We start from the raw sequence: 23,816 nt of genomic DNA, 5'->3' as shown, positions 1-23,816 counted from the left end.
TTTTCATTGTGGCTGTCTGCAACTCAGTACCTCTGTGTGGTGAGTAACAATCTATGCTTTCCATATTGTTGTTACTCCAGCCCGGACTTTCCATTGTTGATTCATTTGCATCTCTTAGATATGCATTTATAATTATTATTTCTTTCCTTTCTCAGACGTTATGTCTGGTTAAAAATGGAAAGTGACACAGACCTTGATCAAGCATGACTTCCTTTTAACTGTACGGTATGTTACATTGCATTTAGGAACTTTCGGGTAATTGAACATGTATCAATAATTACAGATTTCTGTAGTTGTAAATGTACGTTTGGATATAGCTGTATTGCATTGATGTACTGGTGGATACTGTGTGGTATGACTCCTGCAGTTGATAGTACAATTGGTATAATGTCAACTTTATCCTGATGCCACATGTCCTTGACTTCCTCAGCCAGTTGGATGTATTTTTCAATTTTTTCTCCTGTTTTCTTCTGTATATTTGTTGTACTCGGTATGGATATTTCGATTAATTGTGTTAATTTCTTCTTTTTATTGGTGAGTATGATGTCAGGTTTGTTATGTGGTGATGTTTTATCTGTTATATTGGTTCTGTTCCTGTATAATTTGTATACATCATTCTCCGGTACATTTTGTGGTGCATACTTGTATGTGGGAACGTGTTGTTTTATTAGTTTATGTTGTATGGCAAGTTGTTGATGTATTATTTTTGCTACATTATCATGTCTTCTGGGGTATTCTGTATTTGCTAGTATTGTACATCCGCTTGTGATGTGATCTACAGTTTCTATTTGTTGTTTGCAAAGTCTGCATTTATCTGTTGTGGTATTGGGATCTTTAATAATATGCTTGCTGTAATATCTGGTGTTTATTGTTTGATCCTGTTTTGCAATTGTGAATCCTTCCATCTCACTGTATATATTGCCTTTTCTTAGCCATGTGTTGGATGCGTCTTGATCAATGTGTGGCTGTGTTAGATGATACGGGTGCCTGCCATGTAGTGTTTTCTTTTTCCAATTTACTTTCTTCATATCTGTTGATGTTATGTGATCTAAAGGGTTGCACAAGCAGTTATGAAATTGCAGTGGTGTAGCCGATGTACTTATATGAGTGATTGCTTTGTGTATTTTGCTAGTTTCTGCTCATTCTATATAGAATTTTCTTAAATTGTCTACCTGTCTGTAATGTAGGTTTTTTATGTTGATAAATCCCCTTGCTCCTTCCTTTCTGCTTAATGTGAATATTTGTTGCTGAATGTATGTGATGTATTTGATATTTGTGGCATTGTGATCGTGTAAGTGTATTGAGTGCTTGTAGGTCTGTGTTACTCCATTTCACTACTCCAAATGAGTAGGTCAATATTGATATAGCATTAGTATTTATAGCTTTTGCCTTGTTTCTTGCTGTCAATTCTGTTTTCAGTGTTTTTGTCAGTCTTTGTCTATATTTTTCTTTTAGTCCTTCTTTAATATTTGTATTATCTATTCCTATTTTTTGTCTGTATCCCACATATTTATAAGCATCTGTTTTTTCCATCACTCCTATGCAGTTGCTGTGGTTATCCAATATGCAATCTTCTTGTTTAATGTGTTTTCCCTTGACTATGCTATTGTTCTTACATTTGTCTGTTCCAAAAGCCATATTTATATCATTGCTGAATACTTCTGTTATCTTTAGTAATTAGTTGAGTTGTTGATTTGTTGCTGCCAGTAGTTTTAGATCATCCATGTATAGCAAATGTGTGATTTTGTGTTGGTATGTTCCAGTATTATTGTATCCATAATTTGTATTATTTAGCATGTTGGATAGTGGGTTCAGAGCAAGGCAGAACCAGAAAGGACTTAATGATTCTCCTTGGTATATTCCATGCTTAATCTGTATTGGCTGTGATGTGACATTATTTGAATTTGTTTGGATATTAAGAGTGGTTTTCCAATTTTTCATTACTATGTTTAGGAACTGTATCAATTTAGGATCTACTTTGTATACTTCCAATATTTGTAGTAACCATGAGTGGGGTACACTATCAAAAGTTTTTCGGTAATCAATGTATGCGTAGTGTAGCGACCTTTGTTTAGTTTTAGCTTAATATGTCACCTCTGCATCTATTATCAGTTGCTCTTTACATCCTCGTGCTCCTTTGCAGCAGCCTTTTTGTTCTTCATTTGTAATTTTGTTCTGTGTTGTATATGTCATTAATTTCTGTGTAATGACTGAAGTTAATATTTTGTATATTGTTGGTAGGCATGTTATGGGGCAATATTTCGCTGGGTTTGCTGTGTCTGCTTGATCTTTAGGTTTCAGATAAGCTATTCCTTGTGTAAGTGTATCAGGGACTGTGTATGGGTCTGCAATTTAACTGTTAAATAATTTAGTTAGATGTGAATGTGTTGAGGTGAACTTCTTTAGCCAGAAATTTGCTATTTTATCTTTTCCAGGGGCTTTCCAATTGTGAGTAGAATTAATTGCTCGGGTGACTTCATGATGCAAAAGTATCACTTCAGGCATTTGTGGTATCATCTTGTATGTGTCTGTTTCTGCTTGTATCCACCATGCATGCCTGTTATGTTGTACCAGGTTTGACCATATGTTGCTCCAGAAGTGTTCCATGTCTGTTATGTTTGGTGGGTTGTCTATTTTAATTTGTGTGTTATCTATTGTCTGGTAAAATTTCTTTTGGTTTGTGTTGAATGTTTGGTTTTGTTTCCTTCTATTTTCACTTTTTTTTGTATCTTCTAAGTCATTTGGCCAATGCTTGTAATTTCTGCTTCTTTTCATCTAATTGCTCTATCGCTTCTTGTTGTGAGATTTTACCTAACCTTTTTCGTTTTTTGTCTGATATTTCATTTCTTATAAATTGTGTTAGTTGTCTGATGTCTTTTCTCAGTTTTTTTATTCTGATCTGTAGCCTGTGTTGCCATGCTGGTTTAGTGAGTTTCTTCTGTGTGTTGGTTGGTTCTGATCTCTCCCTAGTGTGTATATTTAGTGTAGTGAGTGCTCATATATAAACCAGTAGTTGTAGCTCTTCCATAGTTGTTTTTTCATTTATTTTGTTGTGTATGATTGTGTTGATAGTTGTTATTGTTGTTTCAACAAGTGGGGTATTTGGTGGTCTATGCAAGAATGGTCTAATGTCTGTATTTGTGTCTTTATATTCTATATATGTCAGCTGAAATTTTTCTTCTATATCTAACATGTGTGTCACTTCGTGTTCTATTTGTGCTTGTTCTGGTGGCTGTCTTAAGATTTTGTTTTCCTCTGATTGTTTAATTGATGCATCGAGTTCTTTGTTTGTTTGTGCTGGGATGTTTGAGTCCATTACTGTATTTTCTTCTTCTTCTGATTGCACATTATTTTGTTCCAGCATTTGTTGTACTTGTTCTTTGATGTTTTATAATTCTGACTGGGGTATCCTGTTATTTTTGATTATTACATAGATCTGATCAGCTAGTCATTGTTCTGTTAAAAATTTTAATTCTGGGTATCTGGTAATAAATGTTGTGTATACTTGTGATCTGTATCCAGTTGTGTTGGTTCCTAAGTTTGTTGCTTGGTAATAACAGAACATGAGGTGTCGGTTAACTTCATCTGACCATCTCATCCTCTGTCTTTGTTTTCCTTCTAGAGTGGTTGCAGGAAGCATATCCTGCAAAACACCTCTATTTGGATTTAAATCATTTTCCGTGTGGCTAGCAGTGTCGTTACCATTGTGGACGGGCATAGGGTTCAAGCGTCATCCCCGACCATGACAGCGCTTGTCCGAGGGTTCATTAGTTCTGTCCTGAACCAACTAATCACACTAAAAGGGGGGTTAGCCCTATTAGTGGTTTGTTCCTTTCATCGCCTTGTATGACTGGCAGAACATACCGGAGGCCTATTCTTTTCCCAGGCCTCCACGGGATTTATTATTATTATTATTATTATTATTATTATTACCATTTCACATTTTTACCCTTATACAGTGTTCAAACTTGAATGTTGCCTTATATTCAAATTTTCCTTGCTTCCTTATTGTTTTCCTCTTCCCAAATTTCTTCATTCTTTGACTATGTTCCTGTTTCCTATGTTCTGTCCATTTTTCCCTGTTTATTTCTTTCTTTTTACTTCAAATTTTGCATTCATAATTTTGTTTCTGAATTTGTCTCTTTCCTGTATCATTTACCTATTGATCCCTGATTGTGTTAGGTCTTCTTCTATTTCTCAAAGACAGTTGTTGTTTTGATTGAGCTGTTTATTGCGCTAAAATCCTCTTTGTGAGTCTGTTGTTGTTCATTCTATGTATACGTCCATAGATGTTAGTCAGCATTTTCTGATCATGTCTGTGAGTCTCTCTGTGTTTGTATAATTCTTTGGATAGTCAGTTCACCACTATATCATCACTGTGTGTTGCTAAGGAAAATTTTCTGAGGATTTTATATTCTGTTTACTCTGTCTCACCAAGCTGGAAGCAAAATGGTATAGTTATATGTGTGTCTTCAGTCTTTCTAAAATGGCTGTAAGAAGATGAAAATGGACTAAAATTGTTACAAAAGCCAGCAGTGGACTGAATAAGTACATCTTGACTGGGAGAAAAAGTGGAGATGGGAGTAGTTATCACCCAGGGCAGCATTGTGCACTTGACACCATTTTTGAGAAAGTCAAGTTGGAAGCAATATGTATTATGGGCAACTGATGTGGATTTACATCTCAGTAGATCAGTGGGAAAAATAAATTGTTTTAACTCACAAAACAATCACTCACCTTCACACTGCCATGTTATCAATGTACATGTCACCTACTGACACTATTTTGTCATATTAATATTTCTGATGTCAAGTGAATCATAGTTGCATATAAGTCAATCCAATGACATATGTTTCTGATGTGACATGTGCCTTCATTAGTTTTGTGTTGGAATTATTAGGGCCAAACAGGCAACTTCTGGTTTAGCATATATTAACTGGTGGCTCTGTCACTATGTACATTAACTGTGACCCATAATTTTAATTGACTACAATGAATGCATTTGGTTCTTTTCTTAGTCCTACATATGCATTTACAATGACATTACATTCAAAGCTTATCCCTCCAACCCACTTCATCCTCATCCTTGAGGAAGCTTTATTCACCATACATAACATTTATCATGATGAAACGTAACTGTACATGTATAAAAACTCTTATAATAATGAAACACTGTTTCCTTGAATGCAATGCAGAACCAGGCAGGTGTCTAGATGCTGCTCTCAGTAACTAGATGATAGATATCCTCCCTACCACTGAATTTGAGAATATTTCAAATGGAAAATAGTTTTCTGGCACAGCTTGGCTCAAATTCCCTCCCCCTCCCCCTTACTATTTCCCGCTCCTGCGTGACCCCACTCACATAATCATCTCTCTCACTCCTCTCTTTTATGTTGCAAACAAAAACTTTTCTTTCTGAACCAACTACCTTCATTGTCTATCACTATTCACACAGTACTTGCATTTCCTCACCACCTCTGAACCCAATGTTGCTAATGTAAGACTATGTCATGGTGCTTGCCTCAGATCTAAGCCAGTTTGAATTTTGGTGGTGGATTAAATTTTTGCTGCCAATATATGACCAGTAAGGGGAGCAGAGATGGTGGCATCAAGTTCATGATAATCAGTCTTTGCATCAGTGTCCAGGATTATATTCCAAATAGCTCCACAATGTCTCATGCAGTGAGGGCATGTGACACTGTTGATGGTTAACCATTTGTCGGATGTGGATGCTGATCTTGACGCACACTGGTGCTATTCAAGAGGGGCAGGTTATGTGCCAGCAGCAGTTTTCCCTCTCCCCCTTCTATCATCATCATCATCATCACCACCACCACCACCACCACCACCACCATCAATATCATCACCATCAATATCATCACCATCAATATCATCACCATCACCATCACCATCATCATCATCATCATCATCATCATCATCATAAGTATCATCACCATCATCATAAATATCATCATCAACATCATCACCACACGTATCCATTACACTCACCTATGCTGCACAAACATGCAACATATCTTCAAAGGAACCATTTCTGACTAGGCAGCTGAACGCACCTCACGGTATATCTCAGGCAACAAGGCCATTTGACATTTAATTTGTAGTGCTCCTGTCACTACCTCACAACACTGACTCTCTCTCTCTCTCTCTCTCTCTCTCTCTCTCTCTCTCTCTCTCTCTCTCTCTCTCTCTGTGTGTGTGTGTGTGTGTGTGTGTGTGTGTGTGTGTGTGTGTGTGTGTGTGTGTGTGTGTGGTTTTTTTTTTCTCACTTGGATGGTTGTTAGTTGGACTGCAGTAACGTGCTTGCTGAGCTGGCTACATGAAAATTACTTCACAATTCCCTCCAGTATTCATGATTCATGATAACACCACAAACATGTCACATATTTGAAAAAAGCATCTACACAAACGGGGCAAAAGTGAGGCTGCATTTATCTGTACCCTGATCAGGTTAGTAACTAGATCTGTGAATTTCTGTCATTACTTATGAAATTGTTCCTGCTTCCCTAGAACATGGCTCTAGATACTCCACCCTCAGAAGGTGGTAATCAGTTCTGCCACACCCCTAATTTGACACTGCCTGACTAGTCTCAATTAGACCAGCTCTAGCTAGATCCGTACAATTTCTGAGTACTGAAGGAGAAATATGATACCAAACATGAAAACACTCCAAAGACAACACAGATATTGATGAAGTTACTCATTAAGAAAGAAAATTGAAAATAAAAAGTCAGAGAAAGTTAGAAAAGAGGGGCCTTTGTATGAGGAGGAAGGAAGGAAGGCAAAATGTTTGCACAGGATAATGGATATAAGAATTTTTCGTCTTCTTAAATAATTCTTTGAAACAATTCCCAGTCATGATTTGTATTTCAGGTTAAAAAATACTAGAAATAACATGGAAAAGCAATGTAATTAAATGTATGACTAAGTTACTCATTCTTGATGTTGTTGGCCACTAAAACTGTGGTGTGAATAGTGTATGATTTTGACAGATGCAGAAATTGGTCATGATTCATTTTCTTTGTATGGTTTTCTATTCATACTGTTAATTGAACATAACCTACTTGTAGGCAGTGTGTAATATATTTCCCAGTTATTTTTAATAACTTTACTCTGAGTCAGTGAACTTGTCTTCCTTTCTGAATATTGTCCTGAGCCTCACTTGTTAGTGCATCATTCTTATTTTACTTTTTTAATCTGTTAGTAGCATTTACAGCTAATATATCAGTCAATAACTGACAGCATTTTTGGTTTGCTTCTAATTATCAAAGAACATTGGGGATGCACAATCTTTTCTAGAGGAATGATGAGTTATCACTCAGGATTATCAAACTCACATCCTAATACAGTAAAAGGTGTGAATAATGTTGCTATACCTAACAAAAATGAAAACAATGGCCAAAAAAGTGGTGAATGATGCTTACTTGCATTATTTAGATCCAAGAGGAACATCTACTTACTTCCCATTGAAAATAAGTGGCTAAAGTGATCATAGACATCTGCAAGGGAGAGGTAAGAAGGGGCACTGGCCCCTCTGGAATCTAGAATACAGAGCTTTCATTCATTACAGAAATCTCTTACACTTCTAGAAATGAATGGATAATCATAATTTCTCTGGGAAATGACAAATTTTTTGAGCTTCTTATAATATTTTGTTCTTGTAGTTTGATATGTCTCAAAACTGACCAACTCAGTAATATAAAAAAGTGCTGTTTCATGATCTGACCTGTGCAGATGCCTATGGAAGTGATACATAAAGGAATGTATGATATGCATTGAGAATTCTGATTTGTTCTTACTCTTTTCATGTATCTTGCATTGCAATTGATTGTCAGATCATATCCCCGGTGAGTTTTACTTCTCCACCTTCTTTATCACTTTCCTCCTATACTTTCTTCTTCACTGTTTTGATAGATATGGATTGTTATGGACTGATACATATGGATTGATATGGGTTGATAGATATGGAATGTTCCAAAACAGCACATACGAAAATGCAATTTCTTTAGGGGGTCATACCTCAGGTTCTGTTTGTCACAGAGGTAAGTTGTTAAATGTTTTTGATAGCCCTTGGCCTAGCAACCATTTGTATACCTATGTGGGCATACTGTATCTTCCCTGCACTACAGGGACAAATTATAAACATTATATCCTGTTCCAACCCACGTAAATTGTGGAAATTGTTGGTTCTTTGCATTAGGTGTGGTCTAGGGTGGAGATTAGAAAGCTATGATTTTTTGGCAGGTAAAGCACCATCTGTGCCACTTTTGTACTTTCTGTTCATGCAGATTGTTGAAATTTTTACCATGCGTTCTTAAGGTGAAGCTCTCAGGGAACATCAAAACCTTTTCTAATATGATTAACCATTACCAAAAGACAGAGATTCAGAGGTACCCTAATTATGCAGAAAACCACAAAAACCATTTCTTAGCCATTTTTACACCCTGGGCAGCAATTATCATAATAATTAAGCATAGTAAATGGCTCAAATACTAACTTAAATTATTTACATATTCATCTAGAAATATCATTTTCTCATTTTTGAAAATCAGTATCCATTATCAAGATATTTATACACACTCAAAGCATGGTTTTTGGTTACCAAAAGTATCAGTTGTGGAGATGGTCACTTCTATAGTTTTTATTCTTGGCAAATCATCAAAATTTTTCTATATGTTCTTAAGATGGTATTTTGGAGGAGCCTTGAAACTTTATTTGGTATCGTTATCTGTTACCGAGACCCAGAGGTTAGAAGTTACCATACATATGCATGTAAAACTGGTCTAAGGCATAAATGTAGTTTTAAATGACATTGTGACCACATGGCAAAGGGTTCTAGGGTCATTGCAAAGGTTTTGAGGTTGCCATACTGTCTCTAGTCAGCATTTTTTCACCAATGGAACATTAGAATGCACTGTCTCTGTATAATGAGCACTTCATGCATATTCAGCTATCCCCAAAATGGTACTGTAGTGACAAAAAATTGATTAAGAAGTGCCTTAACATGCCTAGAAAGAACTTAAAATGACTTCCAAATTCAGTTTAATATTTCCAACACCATGTTTACTTGCTTCAAATACAAATCATAAATGCATGTATGCAGACTGATGTGATGAATGAGAATTTGTACCAAGGCCAGGATTCAAACCTGTGTGTCCTCACTAGGCAGATGAGCTCACTACAACACACCCTGGCTGACACAATGGCTTTGCACAACTGCATAGTCTACCCTAGTACATCTCTGTCCTCAATGCAAATTCCTATGCACACTTCAGCTCGCTTGGTATTCCCCCTAAACTTGAACAGCATTGCAGAGGCTCTCCAGCTGTATTGGAATAGCACCATAGCATCAGATGAAATAGGGGATCCTGCCTGAAACCCAGGCATTGGTGCTTTAATCAAACAAAACTATGTAGTTCCAGACACTATCTGAAATCTCAAACATCTATGACGTATGCATGCAAACTGAAGGGACGAATGAAAGTTTGTGCCAAGGCCAAGCAGATCTGCTCACTTGGAACATGTGCAATCCACTATGCCACCCTGCCACAATGGCATTGTATAACTACTCTGACTACCCTAGTATACCTCCCTCCTCAAAGCAAATTTCTATTTACACCTCAGCTCACTTGATATTGCCCATACTTTTGAACAGCACTGCAGAGGCTCTTCAAGTGTACTGGAATAGCTCACAGTTTCGAATGAAGTGAGGGATCCTCTGTAAAAGCCAGGCATACGCGCTTTAATCAGATGAAACCATATGGTTCATTTGATGCTGAGGTGCTACTCCAATACAGTTAGCGAGCCTCTGCAATACTGTTCAAGTTCAGTAGGAGTACCAAGTATGCTGTGACAAGAATTGGAATTGGGATTGAGGAGTGAGGCATGCTAGGGCTGTTTGTGCAGTTGTGCAAAGCCACTGTGCCAGGGAGGTGTAGTGGTTAGTACATCTGTCTAGTGAGCAGGAGACCCCCCCCCCCCTCCCCCCTGGCACACATTTTCACTTGTCACTTCATACATCACAGATGTCTGTGATCCTCTCTGGAACCACATAGTTTGATTTGACAACTCATAAACAGGGTATTTTTCATGAATTGAACTTGATGAGCAAAGTACCCAGAAAAAATGTAAAGCAAACAATTTTGTGTTAACCTTATTTCATGTGTACTTATTTGTTGTTTATAAGTTTCAAAATATATAAATGTGCTGAAGTATATAATAAACTGTCAAAGCTTTACTGACCTATAGAATTCATTTTATATAAGCAGCACACCATGCTGGAACCAGTGGAAAAATGCTCCTGTCAGAGCACAAAAAAGACAAATATGTTCCTCTTTAAAAGATTCTAACAGAAAGAGGAGAACTAGCTCCCTCAATCTTCATTCCACATTACTCACCAAAACATTTATCCACGCAAAACATATTTATGCTTTTATGAGCTGAAAGAGAGCAGCAGAGAGACAGAGAGAGGAGACTGTGCCAATGGGCCAAAGAGAAAGGAGATATTGAGATCAGTGAGAGACAGTGACAGTGAAAGAGGAAGAAATGTGGGTAGAGATAGATTCACTGCATACAAAATAGAGAGGGGACAGTGTAAATAAAAAATAGAGATAAGTAAAGGCCATACAAAGGCTTGGGGTGGTCTGGACCTCCACACAGATGAACTTTAACATGGCAGTATAGGAGCAGTCACATTTTAGACAAAAATTTTAAACACATGGTTAAAGTGTAAAAAATAAGTTGAAACCCCCCCCCCCCCCAAAAGGAGTTTTGACTTTCTGAGGTATGGTGGAGACAGCGCCACTGGGAAGGAAAGATGAAAGGAAGTAGTGGGAGAGAGACATATATACAAACAGTGGCAGTGAGACGGAGATGCTGAGTATAAAGGCTCAACTACAAAGAGAGACTGGGTAAAAGGATTTAGAAAGTTCTTTGTTAAGAGAGTGCAGATATGTTTACATGCCAAAATTTTTGATGCTACGCTGAACTACTCTTTGCATCTCTAATGTGACGTTCTGTTGATATAGTGTGATAAATTTATATGAAATTGAAGTAATGTTTCCCAATGATTTCAGATTTACTGAAAAAGTCAGCACCCAGCAGAATAATAATGGTCTCTTCAGTAGCTCACAAATATGCAAAACTAGATTTGAGCACCATCAATGTACGTAAGGCATGTGGTCCTCAGAGGCTGTACAACAACAGTAAACTGTGCCTCATGTTGTTTTCCAATGAGTTGGCTCGAAAACTTTCAAAAACAGGTATGTTCTGCAACAGTTTTAATAGAGTCTCTTCTACTTATAATAATAATAATAATAATAATAATAATGCTGCCTGATCTGACCATGAAGATAATATACACTATGTGATCGAAAGTATCCAGACATCTGATTGAAGATCACTTACAAGTTTGTGGCACCCTCCATCGGTAATACTGGAATTCAATATGGTGTTGGCCCAACCTTAGCCTTGACGGCAGCTTCCACTCTCACAGGCTTATGTTCAGTCAGGTTCTGGAAGATTTCTTGGGGTATAGCAACCCATTATTTATGGATTGCTGCACTGAGGAGAGGTATCGATGTTGGTCAGTGAGGCCTGGCATGAAGTTGGTGTTCCAAAATATCCCAAAGGTGTTCTATAGGATTCTGGTTAGGACTCTGTGCTGGCCAGCCCATTACAGGGATGTTATTGTCATGTAACCACTCTGCCACAGGTGGTGCAGTCTGAACAGGTGTTTGATTGCGTTGAAAGATGGAATAGCCATCCCCGAATTGCTCTTCAACAGTGGGAAGCAAGAAGGTGCTTGAAACATCAGTGTAGGCCTGTGCTGTAATAGTACCATGCATAACAACAAGGGGTGCAAGCCCCCTCCATGAAAAACACGACCACACCATAACACCACTGCCTCCAAATTTTACTGTTGGCACTACACACACTGGCAGATGACTTTCACTGGGCATTTGCCATAACCACACCCTGACATCGGATTGCCACATTCTGTACTGTGATTTATCACTCCACACAACATTTTTCCACTGTTCAATCATCCAATGTTTACGCTCCTTACACCAAGCAGACCGTCGTTTGGCGTTTACTGGCATGATGTGTGGCTTATGAGCAGCCGCTTGACCATGAAATCAAAGTTTTCTCACCTCCCACCTAACTGTCATAGTACTTGCAGTGGATCATGATACAGTTTTGAATTCCTGTGTGATGGTCTGGATAGATGTCTACCTATTACATATTATGACCCTCTTCAACTGTCGGCAGTCTCTGTCAGTCAACAGGCGAGGTCAGCCTGTATGCTTTTGTGCTGTCATGTCCCTTCACATTTCCACTTCACTATCACATCGGAAACAGTGGACCTAGGGATGTTTAGGAGTGTGGAAATCTCACATGCAAATATACGACACAAGTGACACTTAGTCACCTGACCATGAGGAAGTCCGTGAGTTCCACAGTTTTCCCCATTCTGCTCTCTCATGATGTCTAATGACTGAGGTCGCTGATATGGAGTATGTGGTAGTAGGTGGCAGCACAATGCACCTAATATGAAAAATGTATGTTTTTGGTGGTTTCCAGATACTTTTGATCACATAGTGTAAATATCTGAGAAAATTAATAAGACACTGAGCTAAAAATCAGCAGAGATGCTGAATTCATTTCACTTGTAGAATTTAGTTTATTCTGATAGCAGACATAATTTATGCTAGTTGTGAATTCAGATAAACAATATGCTTACATTTCAAGGAAACATTCAGCCTCTGTCCTCATAATGGGGTCCATTTTATTGCATCAAAAGATTCGTCTGTGATTTGCTAGGTTTTCCAGATAACTGCAGGTATTCGCTTTTCCATTCAACATAAAAGTGATTGACTATATGGGCACTCTAAGCTGTTGTAAATAAAATCATCATCTGTGAAATACCATCACTTTCTTATGTAACTGTTTCTAATTTTTTTGTTGTCTTCAAAATTATCTGTATTTCACTTGCAGCAGGCTGGGGTTGCAAGGATGGCTACTGGGGGTTGGGAGATGTCTTTTCATTTGTCAGGAGACATTCAGCTCCCATATAGAGTGTCCTAGGTTCATAGGAGTGATACGGTGAACCTAATACGAATATTGAAAGAAATCAGAGACACAAGAGTGTGAAGGTTATTCAAGAGTGTTTACTCTGAACTTGTGTAGGAAAATATAAAATGTAAAAAAGAAAAAAAAAAAAAAGAACCTGTAATGTATTAGTGCTTTTGTTGCAGCTAGTTATTCAAACAGTAATACAGTCAAATAATTGGTAAACAGAACAGTTCTTTATCATTCCATTAAACTTGCACCATAACACATATTTGACCTCATCCCAGGCACACAAGCACAGCTTGACATTGTCCTGGTGCCAGTGGAGCAGCTGTGATCCTCGTCCTTGCAGGATACTTACATGTTTAATGATGACACACCACACATTTAAGGTGTAATGGAAGATTCAGGACTCGGTTTGATTTAGCAGCCAGCTGGAGCCAAGTGAAGACTTCTAAGTTGTGGCCTGGTGTCTCAGTGATGTGACAGTTGATGAAGTTGCCCAAGAGATGAACCTGGGATCTTTAACTGCAGCACTGCAAAAGGTAATTTGGACTCCAGCAGCTGGGAGCTTGGCAGACCTCTGTTCATGCCTCAGACCATGAGCTGGCTGCAAATGGAGGTGGCTTGATGGAGAGGCAGTCAGGCAATGGTCATAGGTTTGCATGCTAGCTGAGATGAGGGGGAGGTGGTGTGCATGGTCCTGCTGGGCTGACCATCATATCTACTGGGTAGGGGTTGTATATATGGCCAAAGTGGGCTTTTCAATGCAGCAGACAAGCACTGACACATTTTTCAGGGATTTTGACACTGCCTGAAGACTGGTAAGTGCATAAAGAACTGCATTTAAAATAAGGAAGTGCCCATTATGTTGATATTCTGCATTGTCTGGATGCAGCTAACATCCTGGATATGACACTGCCTCCTTGCTTTCACCTGTGTTGCTACATTTCCTCCCTCACAGGAAAAATCCAGCTCACTGCATTCCTGTATGAACAAGTAGCTGCAACAGAAGCTCTAATATATTACAGGTTTCTTTTTTTATTTTTTTCTCCTGCACAAGTCCAGAGTGATTAACTTAAATAACCTTTACACTCTAGTGTGTCTGATTTCTTTCAATATTCACACTAGGTTCACTGTATCACACCTATGAAAGACAAACATGGAGTCTGTACATTCTATTTGCAATATTTTACAACTCTTTCTTTTAAGTCTGGTGAGCAAGTGTCATTCCACCTCATGAGTGGAAGTGGGTATCAGGGTGGTTTCCTAGCAATACAAACTTATTTGTGTTTGTCTACTCCTTCTGGTATCATTGGTTCGTAGTTCATTTTAACAATTTACATTCTGTCTCTTCCAGTTATCATGCAGAATACACATACTGTGGGCTATGCCCTTGGGGAACAAAATTAACTACGTGAATTGAATGACGCATGTGCTGCCCTGTTGTTTGGTGATACTGGCCTATTGTTGCACATTATCCTATTGTACAATATTTTATATCATAGCTTTTAGGAAAAATTTATCAATAACATTAAGAAATTGCTTTAGTCATGTTCTCAAGACACTGGGAATGGGGAATCTATCCAAACTTCCATGCACTAACTTAATTCTCTTTCTACTCTTTATTAATTCCTCTTATTCCAAGAGATTTATCCAAATTCTCTGCTACAAGAGCTGTATGATACCACTGACCCAACTGCAGGTGCTACATCAGCTGCACCTATGCTGTCCAAATGCCAGAATTCTCCTTAATTCTTCCCTGGCCACAGGCACCTTACCTGTCCCATGTGTTTCGTATATAAAAATCCCTTTACTTCCACATATCTTCCTAATATTTGATTTATTTTCCTGCAGAGTGGCATCTTTCGCTAGATTGGCTCTTGTAGCTGTATCTACTGCTCTCATGAAACTTGCTTCTCGAGGAATCTGGAGCAGTTCAGTTGATGATCATCTCACTTCTATGTGGTATCTCAGTGCTTTTACTGTTTTTAGACAATGCTGTAAGATGTAACTTATATTACTGAACTAAGTGGTACCTATTACCTACTTCTGTAAGCTAATATTTTCAAGATTATATGTTCCAACATCCCTGATTTATGCTCAATAGCTATGACCTTAAATCCTGTGCGATTCCTATCCTCAGTTACTGATATTGGTATGGTGCTCATATCATTCATAATCATCCTAAAATATTCACTCTATTCTTTAAAATTCCTACTAAAAGGAAAACACTATGGCTGTTCTGACCTATGCCTAAGCTTTTTGGGAACCCAAGATTCCCCACGCTTGAGTCAGGTGTACTCATGGCAATGGTTGGCACACAGCTCGTTTCATTGCAATATCCAACGTACTACTGCATATGACTTGATGCATAAAGTGGGGTATCCAGGTAAGGTGCATGTTACAAGACTTAATGGTTCTGGTTCTGGCTCTTTACCTAATACCCTGACACTATCTAATCCTCATATCAAGGGGAAAATAGTGAGAGGTACTGCCCAAGGATGTAGGGAAACTCATGAGTGAAGATTAAAATCCAAGCTGTTTTTACAGATGTGGCTGCTGTCCATACTGATTCTTCAGCACTATTGTCTCCATCTATTCCATCCAATTTCTGTCACCAGAATGTACCAGATCGCTAGTGGAAGGATCGCTACTGGGCACTGGGAGCCATCATGCATTGGTCAGGAGGTGTTCTTTCAACTCCCACCTGGAGCATCTTGGGTTTGTATCCTGATGCTGCAGACAAGAGTATGTAGTGGACGACTGTAGCAAAACAATGAAAATAACAATTCTTTAATATTCCATTAATCTCAACAATAACATGTATGTGCCCTCATCCCAGACTGGCCTGGTGTTGTCCCCATGTCAGCACAGCAGACACTGTGGTCATCCTCATGGGATGCTTACACAGTGATTTCTGACATGCCGGATGAAGATTCAGTAGCAGTGATCACAACACTTAGCTCTATTTTGCAGCTTGAAGGAGCCAAGTGCAGACTTCTAACATGATGGTGCAGGGTCTCAGCAATGCAACCGTCAATAGTTGAACAGGGAATGAAGGTGGGACAATTGACAGAAGTGCTGCAGCAGATCCCAGTGGCAGAAAGCTGAGGGGACACCCATTCATGCCTTGGAGCATGAGCCTGCTGCAGAATGAAGGCAGCCTCATGACAGAGCTGTCAGGCTGCAGTATTAGGGTTGCAGCCTAAAGGCCCCATTGTGCTTGTCACCTGCTCTGCTAGCAAGGTCAGAGTAGCCTTGCCAGTGTGGCAGACAAACACTGAAACATATTTCAGGCATATTGACTCTTCCTGAAGTCTGTTCAGAGCCTGGAGATCTGTGACACAAACAAGGAAGTGGCTGGTATGTTGGAATGCTGGCTTTATTAGCTGCAGCTAACTGCCAGAGATGGAACTGGACCTTTGCTTTGCTTTGCTTCACCATTTACAAGTTTGCTTCTCTAACATACTCATATCATATCCTTTATCTATGGCTTATTATGAGCAGGTCTTAAAGATTGAAAATTCAATTTCATATTGTTTGGGATCTTTGGATTTGGTTAGGTTGCTTCTGGTTCATTTTTTATGTTTACTAAAATTTTGATGTTTTTGCCTCAAAACTTTTTGCTTTGAGTAGTACTTTCATCCTCTTAGATGTCTCATGTTGCAGTTGCCTGTTTTTGATGATGATGGTCCGCTACTGGAATATATGGAGAATGTGTATTATTGTACTGAGCAGCAGAGATTTACTTACGGCTACATTTTCTATTTCATCTTCTGTATGACTGCATCATAGACTGTATGTGACAACTCATTCCCCTTTCGTATTCCAAGATGTGTTCATCCACATAAATGTCCCATTTTATATTTGCATTTTCAAAGAAGGATTAGGAATATTTTTAACTATTAAAATGCATTTTGCAAACTTTTCAACCAGAATAGCTTTTGAGATCCAACTAATTTGTTTTTTCGTGCAGTTTGTGTTATCAATGTATCCATTACTTGTGGACATGCTATATTTTCAAGGAAATTACCCATTACTGCATTAGCTACCACAGTCATCTCCATTACACAAGTATTAAATAAGATTAGATAAATTACATATATTATTATATGTTTGTCTCATAGATCCACAGTGAGGAGATCCTGCCCCAACACCATTAACCAAAAATACACAATACATACTGAGAGAGTTCTAGGTGGCAAGTTCAGCATAAAATTAGTTACCAACATGTTTACTCATTTATAGATGGTGATAATACAGAAAACTTCAGATTTCTGATGCTTTATGGGAAAATTCCCAGTTTTAAACAATCAAAAATTCTGTACCCCCACAAAAGCTGCTATATATAAATGAATAAGTGTGTTACAATTTTCTACATAATCTAATATGAGCATTATATATTACAGCAAGAATAATTTTTCATTTTTATACAATAAATATTGGACATAATTCTTGTTTTTCTTTCTTTTTCATTAATTAATTATTCTTCTACTAAAGCATTTATACCATTCTTGGTTTTTGCCTTAGAAAGCATCAGAAAAATGCAGACAATTTTGTGGTATTGTTATTCATCATTATTATTTTTATTTTCTTTAAAAGTCAAATAACCATATGGATTTTAATAAAAGCAGTTCTATTAATTATCAATTTTGTTAATGACATAATATTTATGTACTTATTCAATATTATCCTTTTTGTGAGCTACATTTTACTTATTGTAATCTTTTATACTTATTACAGTATTCTACTTATTGTAACAGTAGAGTCTATTGCAACCCCCCCCCCCCCTGCCCCCCTCCATTTTGCTCTAAAATGCCTACCTTAAGAGCTATGAGCATGTGCTCATTTTTGCTAATTGGAAACACGACTCTTCTAATGAACAATTGCTCATAACTTTTAAGGTATGCATTTTAGAGCAAATGCTTACTGGACATTTTTTCTTGTTTTGGTCTATGCTACTACTTCCCAAAATGTGAAAAGCAAAGAGCTTGCAGTAGAAGAGTTTGCTTCACAGTATTTAAGATGAAAAATTGTTCGTAGCTCTTAAGCTATGCATTTTTGACCCTACATTTACTGAGACTTTCTAGTATTGTGTACTTTCAACTGTATGCATTTACGCCATTAATTATGATACACCCAGATTAATCTATGACCATTCACCATAGCAAGTGCCACCACCTAAGTAGGGCACTAAAGGATCTCAGATCACAACACATTATACTCATAAATATTGTTGTAACTATGTAGTACACAAGAATGGTCCAAAGTAACCAAAATATGACTTTATTCACGACACACAACTACAATGGAGAACAGACTCCTGTGAATCCACATGTAACACAACACCGTACACTGAAGTGATGCCTTCCACAGGTGACCTCATCCAAAATAGTCACCCAGGCACTGGAGTAGATGCCGTGAGCCTGAAGAGAGATGCATGCAACAGGTCCAGAGTGGTGGTAGCCAGTGCTGGCGGAGGGGGTGGAATGATATGACAGCTGGCCACTGGAGCAAAGGGCGAGAATGTGAAGGGGTACAGGTTCTCCCAAGGACGGTGGTTCCATGAGGTGCCTGATGACTGCACAAGAGGGGAGGGTGCTGGAATCACCATCTTGATGTAATCTCTGCAGGCAGATCCCAGTGTGGGGGCAGCAGGGCTGGACCCACTATCAAGGATTGCTGATGTGATGATGGAGGAGGAGCCAGCAAAGGTGGCCTGACTGTAGAAGCAGGCTGCAGCAACAGAACTAAGCCAGACACCAACTGGCACCTGGCACCAGGAAGCTAGAACCTCAGGGTGCCACACATGGAGGAGACACCCAATGGGACAGGGGTGCATCCACAGCAGGCGATGACAGGCTCAAGACAGAAGGCAGCAGCATGGATTGTGGTGATGTGGGCTGCACCCATGAACCATAAGCTTCTGGCAGCAAGCAAGGGCCCAGTTGATCAATATGGCATGCTACCAGCTCGTTGACCAAATGGATGTCACACAGACAGCACCACTGGCTGCGGACAACAGTTGCCAGAATCCACTTGGGCCGGTGACCAAATATTTGCTCCCACACTGGTGATCCCAGCACAAAGCAGCAGCACCAACCTGACCACGGCAGGTGTGATGCTGGCTGCAGAAGGTGGAGGAGCATGTGTGGGTGCCAACTGTGAAGCAACTCACACTTAAAATATACAAACTTTGAGCTCAGTCAACATTGATGGACACCGGAGAATGTAATGAAACTGGGAAAATGCATCCACAACCAAGAGCCAATAGGAATTCAAGAAGGGATATGCAAAGTCTACATAATGCACTCCCATGGCTGGTGTGGTGTGGGACAGGGGGAGATGCCCTGGGAGCTGCATATTGTTGCGCACATTGCTCACAACCCATGGCAAAACGGACAATGTTGCATTAATCCCTGCCCAAGAAACATCTCTCCTTGCTAATAATTTAGTGTGTGAAACTCCCCAATGACCCTATTGGAGGGGGCTGCTTATTGTTGGGCACACTGCTTACAAGCCGTGACAAAATGGACGATGTTGCATCAATCCCTGGCCAAAAACATGTCTCCTAGCTAATAATTTAGTGTGTAAAACTCCCCAGTGGCTCTCATGGAGATGGTGTACAATATTGCAACATAATATAGTGGGAACGACTACTCTTGGAGAGAGGTCTTCCATTGATAAGTGCAAAACACTGTCAAAAACAGAGAGGTGATGACATAAGGAAAAATAGTTTGCACAAAGGGTCCCAGCATCTGATATGGCCAGCCCTCTTGAACAAACCAAACCATCTCGCAAAGAACTGGATCAGTGGCAATTGCATCTGCCATGTGCAAGCTCGTTATTGGGAAACCCTCAACCACAGCCTGTGTTTCAGTGCCAAGATGGAAAAAAGCAATTCTTCACTCCAAAGTCAGGATCAGGATCCAGAGGAAGGTTGGACGTTGGCATGTTTAGATGTGGGTCGAAAATGGATTTCATAATTGTATCAAGACAAGAACAGTGCCCAGTTTTGGAGATGGTGTGTTGCCTTGTCAGACAAGGAAGTTGGAGGGTTAAACAAGGAAACCAAGGGTTCATGGTCAGTAATAAGGTGAAACTTGGAGCCATATAAAAAATAAAAATAAAAATAAAGAAGAAGAAATGTGAAATATCTTGAGAGCATAAATGATGGAAAGAGCCTCTTTTTCCACCTGAGAGTAATGCTGCTGGGCTGTAGTGAGAGATTAATAGGCAAAAGCAATAGGCACTGAAAGAGCCATTGGCATACCAATGAGTGGGGACTGTGCCATGGCCACACTGTGAGGTGTCAGTCACCAAAACTATGTGTTTGTCTGGAGAGGACGCAGCTAAACAAGGAGCTGAGATTAGTTTGGATTTCAACATTCAAAAAGTGCATTTGAAATCTGGGCTCCAGCTAAAAGGTATATTGTTGCACAACAAGACATGCAACAGGTGGGTCAAGGTGGCCACTTTTGGCAGGAATTTATGGTAGTAGGCTATCTGTCCTACGAAGGCCTGTAGCTCCTGATGGATAAGGGGCAAGGCATATAGATGACAACAGAGATGTAGTCTGATAGAGGGTGGACCCCATCGTTTGATCCCTCAAACCCAAAATAAACAATGGAAGGTTGAAAAGAACTGAGATTTTGCAAGGTTACACCATACACCCATGGACTGTAAGACAGAAAACAAAGTGTGCAAATTTTGCAATTGAACAGCTGTGAAGGAGTCCATGTCAATAACATCACCCAGATAATTAATGCAACTTGTTGGAAAATAGCAGGGGCGCTAGCCACATGAAAAGGAAGGTGCAAGTATTGACAGAGAACAAAAGGAGTATTCAAAACCTGTAGATACACTTTAGACAGATCAGTTTTATAAAAAATATTGGAAAACAGATAATATCAACAACAGGTCCTCCTGGCATGGGAAAGGATAAATATCCACAACTGAATGCATGTTGACAGTAGTACTGAAGTTGCCACAGAGGCATAGCTTCCCCAACAGTTTCCGAACGACAACTGGCGGAGATTACCATTCAGTAGCCATTAAAAGATTGCACCACCCTTAGAGATTGGAGTCTAGCCAATTCTCCTCAAACAGTGTTTCCAGCAGAGAACTGCATCAGTGATAGAAAATCCAAATGTCTGAAATGAATCCATGCCAAACAAGTTCTTACCACCGGCATCAGCAACCACCAAAAATATAATAGGGTGAACCACCGACTTGTAAGACGCAGATGCCACAAATTGTCCCAACAATACAGTGTTTTGTTCATTATAACGGACTACTTCTGCATGATCAGTATCAATGGCAGTGAGCCTGAATTCACATAGGTTTGAGACTTCAATAATGTCACTGCAGCACCTGTATCAACCCATAGCTGTTCACTTGGCAAAAAACACTTAACTCGATAAACAACTTGGGAGAAGTCACAAGGATTGAAGTTACGCAGTTTATTTCATTTCCATATCCTGAACAACCATCAGTGAATAACACATGGAGGCAATGTGGCCTTTCTTCTGGCAAGCATTTACAAGCAGCCAAGTGCTCAGGGCATGCTGAACATACATGCTGCACAAAACAGAAAGGACAAGACGGAAACAGAGAACGCTAACACTGGTGCTGTGGAGGTTGTGATTGTGGCTGCTTTGCCCAGCCTTGGTTTGCTTGGCACTGGGCATGCATGTTTCCTGCCAACACTGTCATATCCTCCTGCAAGCTATCTGTGCTCTAGTGGGCACACGGTCTGACACTACCGCCACATCACCTCATGTTTCAGTTTCAACACTCACTGCCTGAGAAACTTCATAAGATTGTGAAAAACCTCTGTTGGATGGAGTTTTGCAAATACCACAGAGTAATGCCTTCTGGCACAGTGCCTTGTCCAGAGCTAAGCATATAATTGCATTGTGCACCATATAGTCTGAAAGAGTCATTATGGGCATTAGTAACACATGGGGCTAAGGCTAAGGTCGGCCGCCCAGGCCCTGTATGAGGGGTTTGGTTTCCTGTGTGATCAGTAGAGTTCAATTTGTGCTGCTATGACATGTGGTCATTTGAAATAGTAATTGGACAATAAACTGCACATGTAATCAAAAGTAAGAGCTGCCAGTTCTTGTAAAGGGCAAGTTGCCAAGTAATTGATACACTGTATGTGGAATCCATGAGAGGAAGAATGCTTTGTACAAATTCAAGTCTTTCACACCAAAAGCCAACAAATGCTATTTGAGTTTTTTTTTGGTAAGATTCCTAATCCTCAGCTGAATCATTATATGGAGGGAACATGGCTGGATGGACTGGTACCTTGTTTAATAATGGAAGCTGATAAGGTGGCCACAGCCAAAGTAACTGTTCAATCAGTGCCAGTAGCACAGCATCCATAATGAATAAACCTGATGAAACTGCACATGAAGACTGCACTTGTGGAAACCATCCCAACCTTGCTGCCAATTGTTTTGCAATTTTGTAGGACATGAGACCTGTCCAAAGTATCCCAAATATTTGTTAAGGCCTCAACTACATCAGAAAACAGTGTCCTGTAAATCCACATGTAACGTGACAGTTCACTAAGTGAATGGCACATTGGAAAGACACAGAAGAGGGCCATTAGTGCTGCTCTGCACATATATATATATATATATATATATATATATATATATATATATATATATATATATATATATATATATATATATATATATATATATATATATATATATATATATATATATATTAAAAAGTGAGTTGCTGGTAGACAGCACAGTGGAGACCTGGTTGGTTGTACACCTCCAACAGATGGCCTCCAGCATCAGCCTGTACTGATACAGTTGACGGCCAATTCAAATGTGCACATGTGGTGACACCACACACTGTGCATATGCACTAGTTGCAAGATATAACATGTCAATACATTTACATAAAACAAATTTGAAACCAAGTGCATTGGTCACTTGGTAAACATTTCTTAATAATTGTTGCATTCTGAAATTACGTATGATCAGCAATTCTCTGTCATATTCAGTTATAGTTCTTGTCACTCAGTGTGAGTCAGTTACACACTGTATGAATCCCATTTCTCCGCAGCCATGAGGCAGTAGACCAACTTGATATTATTAAGTATAAAATACAATATACACTTGTAATAACTACATTCACTTTCTAACATGCACTATTAGTTCTCACTAAATTATTTACAATATTAAACTTAATTTTAAAATAATACTATTTTGTCATGTGAAGCATGCATTTCTTGTGTCCAAAATATAAATTATCTAACTCTATACTCAGCTCATGTTTGACATAGTCAATTTGAAGTCTGTTTTAATATTTAAATCAGATATATTAGATCTGTTGTCATTAAAGCTATATGATAAAATTCCAACCTCGACTTTTACAGCAGTAGCTTAAGATATTATTGATAGCAGAAGGTAGAAAATTTTCAGTAGTAACTTTTCAGTACCAACTGTAGTCAGTATTTTACTGTTACTATTTATAAATCATAATTGTTTTTTTACTAACAGAAAATGGTAAATTTCAATTACTAAACGAAGCAACTTTTTTTGTAGTAGCAACAAGTAGTAAGATCTTAATAGTAAATGATGATTACAAAATCTCAATAGTGACAGGAGCTAGTATATTCTTAATAGTAACAAAAGGTATTACATCCTCAGTAGTAACAGCTGATAGTACTCTGATAGTAGTAACTAGAATTATTA

The 23,816-nt window shown here is 38.8% G+C and overlaps 1 protein-coding gene across 1 annotated transcript in view; it reads left to right on the top strand.

Annotated features, from left to right (window-relative positions):
- The window catches only part of LOC126473400 (retinol dehydrogenase 14-like), a 90,202-nt gene that overhangs the window by 20,170 nt on the left and 46,216 nt on the right, over window positions 1–23,816 (top strand). Inside the window, exon 4 of the mRNA XM_050100411.1 lies at window positions 11,094–11,279. Within this exon, the coding sequence (XP_049956368.1) occupies window positions 11,094–11,279 (186 nt within the window). The remainder of the gene's footprint in view (window positions 1–11,093; window positions 11,280–23,816) is intronic.

Source organism: Schistocerca serialis, chromosome 4 (genome assembly GCF_023864345.2).
Source record: "Schistocerca serialis cubense isolate TAMUIC-IGC-003099 chromosome 4, iqSchSeri2.2, whole genome shotgun sequence".
In the NCBI taxonomy this organism is placed as follows: Eukaryota; Metazoa; Arthropoda; class Insecta; order Orthoptera; family Acrididae; genus Schistocerca; species Schistocerca serialis.
This window is presented reverse-complemented; position numbering and strand designations above follow the sequence as displayed.